Below are 15,707 nucleotides of genomic sequence, written 5' to 3'. Positions count from 1 at the left end.
CATATAGGCTACATATTATCATGCTATCACCTACCGGGAACGAGCAGTGAACCTTTATTTCCTCAACGCATTCTGTAACAACGTGTAATCTAACGACGCATATTTGAATGTTGTTGTTATTATATTAATAACCATGCTATATAAACTGGCTTCACATTATAAAAATCAGGCAATATAAGTAACTAAGCCGATAAACATAATTAAATGAATATAATATAATAGAAACAAGACAATTTTAAAGCAGCGCCATCTATGAGATATTTCTGTAGATATGAAATGTAAAGAAGAAACGGGTAAATGAATGTTATTTTAAAAGGTATAATCGTAGGTATTTTGGTGCTGTATAGCGTTAACGCAGACGACGTTGCGGGCACCAGCTAGTATACAATAAAGTTCTCGTGTCGCGGTGTTTGTATTTAAACACCTCCGAAGCGGCTTGACCGATTCTCCTGAAATTTTGTGAGCATTTTGGGTAGGTCTGAGAATCGAACGACATCTATTTTGCATCCCCCTAAACGTTAAGGGTAGTCCACAACTAAATTTCTTTTTTAATTTTTAGATAAATTTTTTATTCTTTATTTTATTGTGATTTGGCGTTGAAAAATACATACAACCTTAAATTTTCACCATTCTACCACCAACCCCTATTTTTAAATGGCGTTTAGCGGCAAGACAACGTTTGCCGAGTTAGCTAGTATATATATATTAATATCTAAGATTTTTATTTTTGTGTTACCCACATTAGGAATTCTAAACATTTTTGAATATCATATCAAAAATTGACCGCTCCAACGGGGTTCGAACCCGCGTCTCCGACTTGCCGTGTCGGCGCTCTAGCCAATTAAGCTATGGAACGATGCACCCGCTCGAGCGAAATTTTCGATATGATAATTTTTAATTTTCGGTTTAAGCGAACCGTGGCGCCGTCTATAGTGAGCTCTTTACAGAAACCCGTAACTATTCAAAGTTTCATATTACAATGAAAATCTTTGACAGGAGACGACACCGTGCTATTTTTAATATCTAAGATTTTTATTTTTGTGTTACCCACATTAGGAATTCTAAACATTTTTGAATATCATATCAAAAATTGACCGCTCCAGCGGGGTTCGAACCCGCGTCTCCGACTTGCCGTGTCGGCGCTCTAGCCAATTAAGCTATGGAACGATGCACCCGCTCGAGCGAAATTTTCGATATGATAATTTTTAATTTTCGGTTTAAGCGAACCGTGGCGCCGTCTATAGTGAGCTCTTTACAGAAACCCGTAACTATTCAAAGTTTCATATTACAATGAAAATCTTTGACAGGAGACGACACCGTGCTATTTTTAATATCTAAGATTTTTATTTTTGTGTTACCCACATTAGGATCGTTCCATAGCTTAATTGGCTAGAGCGCCGACACGGCAAGTTGGAGACGCGGGTTCGAACCCCGCTGGAGCGGTCAATTTTTGATATGATATTCAAAAATGTATATATATTAATGTTTGTTTGCAACTATACATTTGATCATGTTCATCTTCAGCAAAGTGTGCCCATAAAGGTTTCTGATCGCGCAGCGTAAGCATAGCAGCTTGTAGTTTATGAATGAAACACTGTTATATTATTACAATTCATAGAAACGAAACTGTTGTACTGTGCTGTAACGTCACGTCATTTGTAAACGTCCCACTGCTGAGCAAGTGCCTAATCTTCACTTATATTATATAGAGGAATTAATTTTTGCTTGTTGATTATACCTACTGAGTGACAGGATAAGAAATAGTGAGATAAGGAAACGTTGTGGTCTGAAAGAAGATGAAGTGACAAAAACTGAGAAAGGTATGTTCAGATGGTTTGGTCATGTCGAGAGAATGAGTGAAGAACGAATTGACGAAAAAAGTGTATAAGGCGAGTGTGGATGGAATGGTTGGAAGGGGTAGAACTAGGCGGACGTTCCGAGACCAAATAAGGGAAGTCTTGAAAAAAGGCCAGGTCAGGAATACCCTAAACCGAAGAGCATGTATGAAGAGAATAATGAAAGTGGACGAAGCGAAAGAAGTATGTAAGGATCGTAGCAAGTGGAAAGAAGTGGTCTCTGCCTACCCTTACAGGAAAGAGGCGTGATTATATGTATGTATGTATGTATGATTAAACCTAATACGATTATATACCGGATAATACCAGCTAAAGTAAGGAAAGTAAATATATACTAGAAACGCGTTTGTCTATTATAACCTGGCTAGCATGACTCGAACGACCAAAATAATGTAAAGATAAAAATCGGAATATCTGGGATTATTAAAAATCTATTTTTCATCTTATGGCGTGGAAATTATACCTTTTAAATATTAATGTTAATATTCCTTTGTTTATTTTAAGCAAATGAACAGTGAAATCTTATCTTATACTATTAAACGAGCAAATCTTGTATATATATATATATATATATATATATATATAATCTGAATCTCGGAAACGGCTCCAACGATTTTCATGAAATTTAGTATGCAGGAGATTTCGGGGGAGATAAATAAATCTAGCTAGGATTCATTTTTAGAAAATATCGTTAGAATAAGAAGGTAAATTTCGCATCTGTCAACAAAGTTCTAATAGCTCAGGGGAAATCGGCCGATCGCGCTCGGCCGAAAAGATCATGGTTCGAATCCTCAAGTTTTCCAGATCGATTATCGTTTTTTTTTCTTTTTTTTCTAAAAAAAATAAAATCGAAAAATATTATTCAAATTTTATCAATATGTAATTCGTATTTAAAGATTTTCAACAAACACGATTTACTAAAAATACCGAGCTAAGCTCGGTCACCCAGGTCCTAATGATTAAACAAAAAGTGTAAGTATTTTGATAGCCTAGACACGCACCACAATAGTAGACATTTTTAGAACATAATAAATAAATCACAATAAATATGACAATACCACGTCAAAGAGATAAAGAAGCATTTTTATTGTTTATCAAGACTGTATGTTTGACGCTGTATTGTGGTTAAGATTTTTAACGATTAAATTGTGTAAAACATTATTCACATTGGATGTATTCCAAACCCCATATTCTCAGGTCAGTGCTAATAACATCTTGGATCGTTATATCTTAAGATCTCAAGATTAATTTAAAACATCGCTAGCTCTGCTCATTATGATAAATTAAACTTCAAGAAATGCTACTAAATCTATCTAATTTATTTAAATAATCATAGTACCTATTGTAAAATTATTAAAAAAAAATTGATGTAAACTAAACCTCCGAGCAAGTTGTAAACTTAAATGGACTTTGAGTTAGATTTTTCGTGACTTTTATTTTATTTTTAACTGTTACACAAATAAAATATTTATTATTATTTCTAAGATATTATTTATAATATGTAGTTCTGTCTATATATTAAAATATATAGGATATTTTCTTAGTAACATTTCAACTCATCTGAAACAATAGTCAAAAAAAATATCATTGACCCTTTTGGAATAAAAACTGCTTTTGAAGTTGGTTTGCTTTTCAAGAAAGTGCTTTGTTGCGAACACTCGAATTAGTTTAACTAATAGCTTGAAGTACGTTCCTCATATTTTGTCGGGCATTCAGTCCTTGGCCTGTAAAAACATCTCGGAGACATTACCGCTCTACGCTGTGACACAAAATACTTTATTTCTGTAGGTATTGATTGAGCGATATATACGCTGTTAATAGAAAAAAAAAACATAGCTAACACAGTTGGATCACCTTTATCGCGTGACTACATTTTTATTGATTAGTTTCTTTGCCTTCGATTAATGACTAAGATATTTCATCAGGTGATATTCTGAAAGATAAATGACCAAAAGGGAAATTTATTTTCTTTCATAGCAAACAATAATAATTGTGTTTGCTCGCAAACGAAAAAAAAAACCGACTTCAATTACATCGAAGAGTATATATAAGAGTATACAACGTAGGTCGACGAAAAAAGCGTCAAGTAAAAACGCATTATTAGATATAGCTCGAAAAGTAGTTGTTAGATATCAAATAAATTTAAATGGGACCAATTGGCACACACCTTTCGATTAAAAAAAATTTGTCGAAATCGGTCCACACGGTCAAAAGTTCTGATGTAACATACATAAAAAAAAATACAGTCGAATTGAGAACCTCCTCCTTTTTTGGAAGTTGGTTAAAAAAGAAGATATACGCCAATAATTATCTAATATATAAAATTTTCGTGTCGCGGTGTTTGTAGTTAAACTCCTCCGAAACAGCTTGACCGATTCTCATAAAATTTTGTGTGCATATCGGGTAGGTCTGAGAATCGAACAACATCTATTTTTCATCCCCCTAAATGTTAAGGGTAGTCCACCCATATTTTTTTCTTAATTTTTTGATAAATTATTTATTTTATTATGATTTGGCGTTGAAAAATACATACAACCCTAAATTTTCACCCTTCTACCACCAACCCCTATTTTTAAATACCGTTTAGCAGCAAGACAAAGTTTGCCGAGTCAGCTAGTTCTAATATATAAAATTCTCGTGTCGCGTTGTTTGTTGCCAATCTCCTCCGTAACGGCTGGACCAATTTTTAATTTTGTGTACATATCGGGTAGGCCTGAGAATCGGCCAACATCAATTTTTTTATACGCCTATGGTAAGGGGGGTTAATTATATATATACAAACATACTAGCTGTGTCCACGACTTCGTGCATTTTACATGAATTTAGTAAAAAGCGTCTTTTAATTTTACAAACAGACAGTCCAATTTTATTTATTTATATAGATATATAATTATATAGTAGGGTTTATAGGTTACGAATAAAAATTATGACAGCTGAAATTAATTTGACGGTGAAAAAGCAACTGAGTACTTTTGTCTGTTACACTCTGGTATATACCCAACAGCCTTATCAGCAACCGTTGGAACAGGCCCCCATTATAATTTAACTCAATTCTAAATGTTTGGCTTTTAGATACCTATACCAAACTAGCACAGAAAAGTTTTTTGTTTTATAACTGTAATTCTGTTGTTCTGACTCACGTGTACAAGACATTCGTAGGCTCGTAGCCTAGCGACGAAATATCGAACTCCGCATAATGAAAATAAAAAACATGGTAAACATCCCGTTCTTTGAATAATTTTAGCAATAAAAATAACAATTATGATATTTTAAAATCCTATAAAGTGACTAGAATTCTGGGGAGGTTCGAGGTTATGGTCGGCAACGTGCTTGCGATGCTTCTGTTACTTAAAAACACTTTAACAACATCGACAAGTAATAACAACGTAAGTTGACGACAAAATATTCAATTAAATGCGTTGTCAAAGATTACTCAAAAAGTTGTCATCAGATATCGATCAAATGAATATGAGCCTTCAAGACAAGCATCAGCTTGCGATTAAAATAAGAATTATCAAAATCGGTCCACCCAGTACAAGTTCTGTGGTAAAATATATAAATTAAAACAAAAAGTACAATTGAATTGAGAAATTTCTCCTCTTTTGAAAGTCGGTTAATAAAGCGTTCTTCGGCTTAATTTTGAATCAGAATTGTCATCAGTTTTGTATTTTCAGCGGTTTAATAAAGGCAGCTAACTTTCCTGCATCCACTCCACACTGAGATTATTTATATATATATATATATATATATATATATATATATATATATATATATATATATATATATATATATATATATATATATATATTTATATATTTATATATTTATATACACTGAGATTATATATAAATATATATACATATATATATATATATATATAGCCGTTCCGTAAACCTTCCTCTTGAACCGCATGAAAATCCGTTCAGTAGATTTTGAGGAAATCGATCACATACACTTTTGGGGACTGTTTTATAATACACTAACTGTTGCCCGCGACTACATCCGCGTGGTTATGAAGATATGCATTACTATTAAGATGTTTAACGCATTTTATTTTATTTCAGTCACTTGAAATGCTTATCACACTGAGAACTTTTTAAAAGGCACAATTTAGTATAATTTAATACTTGTTTTTATAAAACCTCTCTATACACCACATTTTTAGTTTTATTTTCAGGCTGTATATGTTTCATACAAACTATCAACCCCAATTAAACCCCCTTAGCGGTGGAATATCGCTAAATCTCTCTACTCTACTACTATTATCTACTAACTATAATCTACCTCCCTGCCAAATTTCATCGTTATCCATCCTAGATGGATGGACCTTCCAGCTGTTTTTGGGTTCTCGTGATGAGTGAGTCAGTGACCTTTCTCTTTTATATATATAGATTACGATGTATTATTTGGACACCTCCTCACCATCTATAGAACATATATTTTAAATTTCAAGTCTCTTACTTCAAAGACATAGAACTTTCATACAAATTTCCAACCCCCGTTTTATCCCCTTAGGGGTTGAGTTTCGTAAAATTTGTTCTTAGCGGATGTTTACGCTCTATAAGGAACCTACCTATCAAATATCAAATTTGTAGCTGTTATAGTTTCGGGGATTTCGTGATGAATGAGTCAATGTACCACCCCCCGTTTTAACCCCGAAAGGGAGTTGATTTCTAAAAATACATTGTTTAGAGACCTCCTCACCATCTATGGAGCATACATTTTAAATTTCAAGTCTCTTACTTCAAAATCATAGGACGTTCATTCAAACTTGCAACCCCCATTTCACCCTTTTAGGAGTCGATTTTCGTAAAATTTGTTCTTAGCGGATGTTTAAGCCCTATAAGAAACCTACCTATCAAATGTCAAATTTGTAGCTGTTATAGTTTCGGAGATTTCGTGATGAATGAGTCAATCTACCATCCCCCGTTTTAACCCCAAAAAGTAGTTGATTTCTAAAGATACATTGTTTGGACACGTCCTCACCATCTATAGAACATACATTTTAAACTTCAAGTCGTTTACTTCAAAAACATAGGACTTTTATACAAAATTCCAACCCCCGTTTTATCCCCTTAGGGGTCGAGTTTCGTAAAATCCGTTCTTAGCGGGTGTCTACGCCCTATAAGAAACCAACCTGCCAAATGTCAAATTTGTAGCTGTTATAGTTTCGGAGATTTCGTGATGAGTGAGTCAACCTACCATCCCCCGTTTCAACTCCAAAAGGGAGGTTATTATTAAAGATACATTATTTGTACACTATCTTATCATCTATAGAGCATACATTTTAAATTTCAAGTCTCTTACTTCAAAAACATAGGACTTTCATACAAACTTCCAACCCCCGTTTTACCCCTTTAAGGGTCGAGTTTCGTAAAATCAGTTCTTAGTAGATGTCTACGCCTTATAAGGAACCTACCTGTCAAATATCAAATTTGTAGCTCTTATGGTTTCGGAGATTTCGTGATGAATGAGTCAATCTACCATCCCCTTTTTTAACCCCAAAAGAGAATTTATTTCTAAAGATACATTATTTGGATACCTCTTCATCATCTATAGAGTATACATTTTAAATTTCAAGTAGCTTACTTCAAAAACATAGGACTTTCATACAAACTTCCAACACCCGTTTTACTTCCTTAGGGGTCGAGTTTCGTAAAATCCGTTCTTAGCGAATGTCTACAATCTATAAGGAGCCTACCTGCTAAATTTCAAGTTTGTAAGTGTTATAGTTTTGGAGATTTCGTGATCAGTGAGTCAACCTACGAACCCCCGTTTTAACCCCAAAAAGGAGTTGATTTCTAAATATACATTATTTTGACACCTCCTCACCATCTATAGAGCATACACTTTAAATTTCAAGTCTCTTACTTCAAAAACATAGCACTTTCGTACAAACTTCCAACCCCCGTTTTATCCCCTTAGGGGTCGAGTTTCGTAAAATTTGTTCTTAGCGGATGTTTACGCTCTATAAGGAGCCTTCCTGCCAAATTTCAAGTTTGTAGATGTTATAGTTTCGGAGATTTCGTGATGAGTGAGTTAACCTACTATCCCCCGATTCAACCCCAAAAGGGAGTTGATTTCTAAAGATATATTATTTGAACACCTTCTCATCATCTATAGAGCATACATTTTAAATTTCAAGTCTCTTACTTCAAAATCATAGGACGTTCATACAAACTTTCAACCCCCATTTCACCCCCTTAGGGGTCGAGTTTCGTAAAATCCGTTCTTAGCGGATGCCTACGTCTTATAAGGAGCCTACCTGCCAAATTTCAAGTTTGTAGGTGTTATAGTTTCGGAGATTTCGTGATGAATGACCTTTCGCGTTTATATATATTATAGATTATAGATATATATATATATATATATATATATATATATATATATATATATATATATATATATACAAATATTTAATTTTTTCCTTATAAATTTAAAATTAACGTAATGTTTTTAAAATTATCTATTCTAACCTTGTTCAATATGAGGGATTCCTTGCTACTGGTTTGTGGCTGTTGCACTGGCGATTGCGGGTTCGATACCCGCACAATGCAAACTTTTGTATTGGACATATAGATGTTTGCCGCGGTCTAGGCGATTGTGCTTTTGTATTGTGTGTGCTTCCGAACCCCCGACACAGGGGAAAATCCTAGTGGAGGCCGTTCAATGTGAGGCGTTAATTAATCATACTCTAGTCTAGTCTACTGACGGAGTTACGTGGTCGTTACCGTAATAAACAGTAATATTATGCATATATGTAATAACTGAACAGTAGTCATAAGCGTAAGAAAGAGTACAACCGCGGGTGGTATCTAGTTAACACTTTATAAGAGTTTCGTACTAAACCAAGAACACTTTTTACTTTTTTTTTAATATTTAATGACCCGTAGCCCATTAAAGTAACGTAGTTTAGATAGATAGATACAAAATAATCGAATATATTTAAATTAAATGGCATTCAGGTTTCATATCACAACTAATATGAAATAAATTTACTTTATTTCATTATAAACGCTAAACAGGTGTTACTTTTTTTGTTTTATTAGATTGTTTATATAAAGATAAAAGAAAATAGAAAATATAAACTTAGTAGTAGTAGTAACTTTTTTAAACTTAGTAGTAACTTTAGTAAAATGTTTCTAGAAGATTTTAAAATTTGAAAACTATTAATATTTATATAAAACTATAAATAATACTATGTCCTTAATAATATTTATTAATTTTATTTTAACAACAATTAATAAAAATGTATCGTGAATTTTTGAAATGTATTGTGATTTTTTTTACGTATGTTAAGTCTGCACCTCAAGTTCGATTAGTTAAAAAACGGTGTTAATATTTAATTAGAAACAATTAGACAAGCTTTTTTAAATTAAAAGAGTAATTAGAATTTGTAATGAAAAAATAACAACCTTGAAACTATTCAAATATATCTCTAATCTTTTAATCAGTGGAAAATGTTAAAATATGCAATTTGCAAAGTATTTCGTTTGTAATTTTTTTTATATAGATTTGACTTTACCTCCAATTCTTCCAAGAAGGCGATTTCTTCGGCGTCCCGATCAGCTTCCGCCTTAGTTATAATTCTACCATTTTCACTAACACCACCAGTCAAATTCGCTTCGCTACCACTCTCAATTTTAAAATCACTCAATATATGATAGGCACTGTAACTATGTCCGTACATCTTCATAGCCTGCACTATAGACTTTCCTTTATATTTCTCTAAAGTATTAACACCTCCAGGGTGATCTTTTAGAAATTTTTTCAAATCGTATTTTTCGCCCGCGAACTGCACCGGGAAATCAACAGAGGCCATGTTCGTATGGTGGATCGTCGTCGACTGAGTGTGAACCGTGTACCTTTTCACAGAATCTTTTTGACTGATATATTATTATTATGAAGACACCTTTCGATAAATGACATACTGATACAGTTGGAGCCGTTATTATTCCGATTTAACAATTAATATGTTTTTTACTCAAATATTTCGGTGTTATCTTTTATGACATATCAGAGACTTGACATTCGATTGTATATACTGAAAATATTTGTACTAGTAAGGGAAATATGTATAATGACATAAATAGTTTTAGTACAAAGATACATGTGTGAGCTACGCTAAGGTCGACCAGCTAATGTCGTTTGGTCACATTTTACAGCACTCTTCCTATATATTAGAGCGTCGATAGAGGCTTTTTTACGCATGTAATACACGCAAGTCATATTTTATATGATTGCCGTAGATTTACATTCTATTAGCAATTGCTCTAATTGCCTATTAGGTGTCCGAGCGTCCTTGCAACCGTAGGTCATTTCCAACCTGTGATTATTTCAGAACGGACTACGTCATTTTCTTTAAATATACTTTGATTATTTAATTACTTTGACAATTCCAATTTGTACTTAATTTTTTTCCTGTTATATAAATACAATTTCACAATATACCGTATATTTAAACCGATTTTAAGCGAACATTAATTCAAATACACGTTAGATAAAGAACATATGACTTTACTTTTTGACCGACTTCCAAAAAAGGAGGAGGTTCTCAATTCGACTGTATTTTTTTTTTATGTATGTTACATCAGAACTTTTGACCGGGTGGACCGATTTCGACAAAAAATTTTTAATCGAAAGGTGGTGTGTGTCAATTGGTCCCATTTAAATTTATTTGAGATCTAACAACTACTTTTCGAGTTATATCTAATAATGCGTTTTTACTTGACACTTTTCTCGTCGACCTACGTTGTATTATACCGCATAACTTTCTACTGGATGAACCGATTTTGATAATTCTTTTTTTGTTGAAAAGGAGATATCCCTAGTTTAGTACCATCAGAAGGAAACCAGGATCTAATGATGAGATCCCAGAGAAATCGAGGGAAACTCTCGAAAATCCGCAATAACTTATTACTGGGTGTACCGATTTTGATAATTTTTAATTTAATCGAAAGCTGATGTTTATTATGTGGTCACATATAAATTTTATCGAGATCTGATAACTACTTTGTGAGTAATCTTTGATAACGCGTAGTTACTTGACTATTTTTTCGTCGATCTACGTTGTATTACTCGTCGATGTAATTGAAGTCGGTTTTTTTTTCGTTTGCGAGCAAACGTTTTGTTTGTATACTTATTTTACTGTGCTTTTGAACCACTTAACAAGCTACAAAGCAAGTTCGTTTTATATTACAATATAGTTACTAAATTTTAGAAAAAAAATTGATTAGGTAATTTTGTGTTAATAAATAATAAAAACTATTTTTGTTCGAAATCCGAATGTGATAAAGTCGAAATATAGTGGCTGTTTTTCCTGTTTTTATCTTTAATATGTAAGCCACAGTAGAAAGTATTTTGCTAAAAATATTTAGCAACTTTACAAGCGAAATACCTAATCCTCATAAAAACGGTATGAATTAAAATATAGATTGTTATTTTTTGATGGATTTTGTATCAGAATCAAAAATTATTTTGTTTACGTGGGCTTCAAAAGCACTTTTAATAATTTATGTACAAATGAAAATATCATTTGTTTAAAAAAAATATTAGTTAAGTAAATTGAAGCTACAGCCGTTATTAATTGCGCTACGTTAAAATTATGTAGGTATTATGCTACGTCTCAAATATTTCAGGTTTTTTAAAAGAAATGAGCTGTAATTTTGCAGACGTGTAAGGTACCTTATCGAAAATACATAATTATGTAGGTTTTACGTAAATCAGTTTTATTTTTAATTTAAATTGTATATTTAAATTTAAGAATAAAACCACGATTGTATTATATTTTATTTAAGCCTTATTATGAGATTAAAAAATTAAATTAAAAATCTTTTCCTTTATCATGTATGGACATATTTTGCATACAGATGTACATACTGAGAACTTTTCTTCAATCGATAGCAATTACGACGACGAGGCTAATCAATATGCAGTCTTCGTTTCTACGTAATCCACTTTTATACTTTTTTCATCAGTTTTTTTTTCAGTTTTTGTTGTCGACCACTTTTAGAAATATCTATAGGTATAATAAAAATGTGACTTTCCAACCTGGTTTACCACAACTGGTCCTGGTTAGATAACCGTTCAGGCGAAGTAGTCGCCTAAACATCAGGTTAGGTTTTTGTCCAGGGCATATACATATAAATATTCATATTTAAACGAATATTGGTTTCTGGTCTAGGTTATAGGTATACCCATACCCATTCCAGAAAATACGTCATTGTTGTTCTTCTCATAGTGCCTCGGAAGATCAAGTAAAGCCCTCGGTCCTGGTTAGTGTTGCCCAAATTCAGTCTTGGTCTTGCAGTCTTGGTCTTGTTCTTGCGTTTTTGCAAGACCAAGACCAAGAACAAGACCGCGTATTTTTAGCAAGACCAAGACCAAGACTGACCGTGCAAGACTTGAGCAAGAACAAGACATAGCCTGCAAGACTCTTGCGTCTTGCAGCTAGGACTTAGCGCTATTTCACTGAGTAGTTAGGTGTAACAGTTCGGTGTATAGGTAGGTACGCTTAGGAATTCTATGAGACGCAAAAAACTGTATCAAAGAATATGAAAAACTGGACTTATGCGCATTACGACTAATACCATAAACATAGCGAATAAAAAAATATCTATTAAAATCAAACTGAGTGCATGCATAGTTATGTTTTAACCATCGGCACTTTGATAATGCGGCATCAAAGGTTTTGTACTTACTTCTCAAAAAAATTTGCCGCTTTTCGGAAGTACATGGTTATGATACACGCGCCGGCGGCTTCTTTTGAAATCTAAAACAATCGTTGCCGCCACGCCGAAATCATAACATTTGACACTATTTGATTGCCGCCATAGGGCGTAGGTATACTCATGCAAAATAATTTCGAATTTTAAGAGTACCTACAGGTGTTCCAAAGAATAAATAAGTTTCAGAGTGCTTAGAATGAAAATGAATACATTATACTGATCACGCAAGTAGTATTATGATTAGGATAAAATGGTAAGGATAGGTAGTAGATGTCATATTAATTCATTCTAGTAAGTATATATTATAATATTGATTACTTATATGGTTTTAAACTAATTACTTAGGTACTATTATTGTACATTTAGTCATTATATTTCTTAAGTTTTTACAAGAAAAAATAGCAAAAAGTGTTCAAATATCACCCGTTTAATAAATATTGTAGCCAATTTTAAATATACTTGAAACGTGTAAAAAAATTCTACAAAACTAATAAAATAATATAAAAAGCGTAGGTACTTACCTACTAATAAAATAAAAAGCCTGCGATAAGAGTTTTGTATTACTTACCAGCCCGAATATCTCTGAGAGAGATGATGAGAGTAAGTATTTAGGTACTAGCTGTGCCCGCGACTTCGTCCACGAGGAATAGTAACTTTGGAGGTATAGTGACGTTCAGGACTTATTTATTTATTTTAAAACTTCTGTCATCAAACATACAAACGAACTCTTCAGCTTTATAATATTAGTATAGATGTACGCCAAAACATTCACTTATATGTAAAGAATAGTGATTGGCACTAATTCTTTACATATATTTTATTCACGCGTCGCGTCTGTACAAGTAGGTAATATTTAGTGTGTGTTTGTACGCCGCACGCGGCATTGTTTGATTTGCGGCGGCATCCTTTTCATAGAGCCGGCACGTGGCGAGGCGGCGCGGTAGAAAGCAAGGAAACGTACTATAAATAAAGGAATTATTTTAATTCCAGTCATTTCCAATTGAGCTGTGCTTCGAGTCTAACTTAATAATTGTTTTTACTAATGCTCGTTGTTTTCTAAAAACGTATCACGTGTACAATTTAATATGAGTGACGAAGATTCATATTATTCTAGTCCGAGTAACGAGAGTTTGAGTCACAGATCTAAAAGACCCAAAAGCAAATTTGAGGAGTTTTTCGAAATAATTCATGCATCCCAAACTGCCTTCTGTAAATTATGCCAACATAAAAAGATTGAAATAAAAATGAAAAACAGAAACACTTCAGGCTTAAGGAAACATCTAATATCTTTCCACAAAAAGGAATCAGAAATATTTCTTCCTGTTAAACCAAAATTAAGTGGAGATATCACAAGCTTTTTAGTAACCGCTGGAAGAAGTGGACAGGTAAGAATATTTTTTTAACAGTTAAAAGAATTTTAATTCTGCGTAGCTATTCATGCGATACTTTCAAAAACGCCATTAACTTACGTAAGTATTTTTGAATTAGTGGTGTTTTCATCTAGGGGTGCGACATATTAAGTATGTAATTATCGTCTTAAATATTTTTTATAAACACCCATATTTTCATTTAATCGGCCAGTAACAACTAAGTACTTTATTTTGGTAAATTACAGTACAGTGCAACCTTAATATAACAAATATCAATTTAACGATTTTCTCGATTTAACAACAACAAACCTCCTCCTCTTATACGCTCAAACCTAGTATGTTTTAAATAATAACACAAGATTTATTGTTTTGTTTCAGTCGGAAAACAGCAGTGACAACATCACGACAGCTACAGTTGATTGGGTGGTGAAAAAATATCTTCCCTTCTCATTTTTCGATGACGAAGCTACACAAGTATATTTTCGATGTATTTGCCCTAATATGGTGTTTCCTAAAAGGTCTACACTTAGAAGGAAAGTCAAAGAGCGATTTGAAGAGCTCCAATTGAATCTCAAGGAACGACTTCAACAATTATCATCTAAAATGTCTTTTACCATTGATGGGTGGACGTCAATTGCTGGTAGGAGCTACTACGGGGTTACTATTCATTCAGTTCAGACAACGAATGGAAGTATCAATCTGTAGTTCTTGATTTTATACCATCACGCGGTCGACATACTGGGGAAGATATTGCAACGATTTTCCATGAATGTTTATTGGAATATGGCATAATTGATAAAATACAAGGTATCACGGTCGACAACGCAACTGCAAATACCAAATTTATGTATGAACTGGGCAAACAGCTGCCGCCACACTTTGATTCAGACAATCAACATTTCCGGTGCTTTGCTCACATTTTAAACCTTGGTGTACAAGATTTATTAAAGACCTTAGCATTACACTGTGAGTCTGACACTAACGCGCAAGATCAGCAGTGCGAAGACTATGCAGACGAAACTGAGGATGAGGAAGATGAAGAATCTGCACCAAATATTGCTGACTCGCGTACATCTGTAACAAAGTTACGCAGTATTTTCAGTAAAATAAAAAGAAGTGAGATAGTGAAGAAGAAGTTTCAGTCTGCTTGTGAAGCAGCTGGCGTGCCATCAAATCTAAATGCCATTCTTGACTGTCCAACGAGATGGAATTCCACACATGATATGATTGGATTTGGTTTAAAAGTGAGAGCGGGCATTGACATATTGTGCAGTTCTGTCACCGAATTAAATGATTTTCAAATCACAGCTAATGAATGGCAGGTACTCGAAAAATTACATAAATTTCTAATAAACTTTAAACCCTTAAGTACAAAACTTGGTGGAGACAAATATGTTACATTACCGCTAGTCATTGTATCATTCAATCTCTTGCTAGATAAAATTGAATCCATGGTAAAACAGTTAGATGAGAAACCTAATCGATCTGAAGTGGATGAAAGGCTCATTCTAGCTTTCCAAGCAGCTCGAGACAAAATGCTTAAACATTACAAGAAGAGCAACTGGATTTATTGTACTTCTTTAATTTTAGACCCAAGGCATAAGGCTCAGACTTTTGACCTGACAATGTGGGGGAAGCAACTTAAAACAGAAAGTCTGCGCAAGTTCAATGAACTTTATGAAGAATATAAAAGTCTACACTCACTGAACCAATCTCTGGAATTACCAGAAAAAGAAAATAAAGTATGTGATGAA

The 15,707-nt window shown here is 33.4% G+C and overlaps 1 protein-coding gene across 1 annotated transcript in view; it reads right to left on the bottom strand.

Moving 5' to 3' along the window:
• The window catches only part of LOC123657740 (fatty acid 2-hydroxylase), a 32,090-nt gene extending 22,412 nt beyond the window's left edge, over positions 1-9,678 (bottom strand). Inside the window, exon 1 of the mRNA XM_045593255.1 lies at positions 9,382-9,678. Within this exon, the coding sequence (XP_045449211.1) occupies positions 9,382-9,678 (297 nt within the window). The remainder of the gene's footprint in view (positions 1-9,381) is intronic.
• Positions 9,679-15,707: the final 6,029 nt, after the last annotated feature.

Source organism: Melitaea cinxia, chromosome 11, assembly GCF_905220565.1.
Source record: "Melitaea cinxia chromosome 11, ilMelCinx1.1, whole genome shotgun sequence".
Classification (NCBI taxonomy): Eukaryota; Metazoa; Arthropoda; class Insecta; order Lepidoptera; family Nymphalidae; genus Melitaea; species Melitaea cinxia.
Note: the sequence above shows the minus strand (reverse complement) of the source record. Positions and strands in the feature narration are given on the sequence as shown.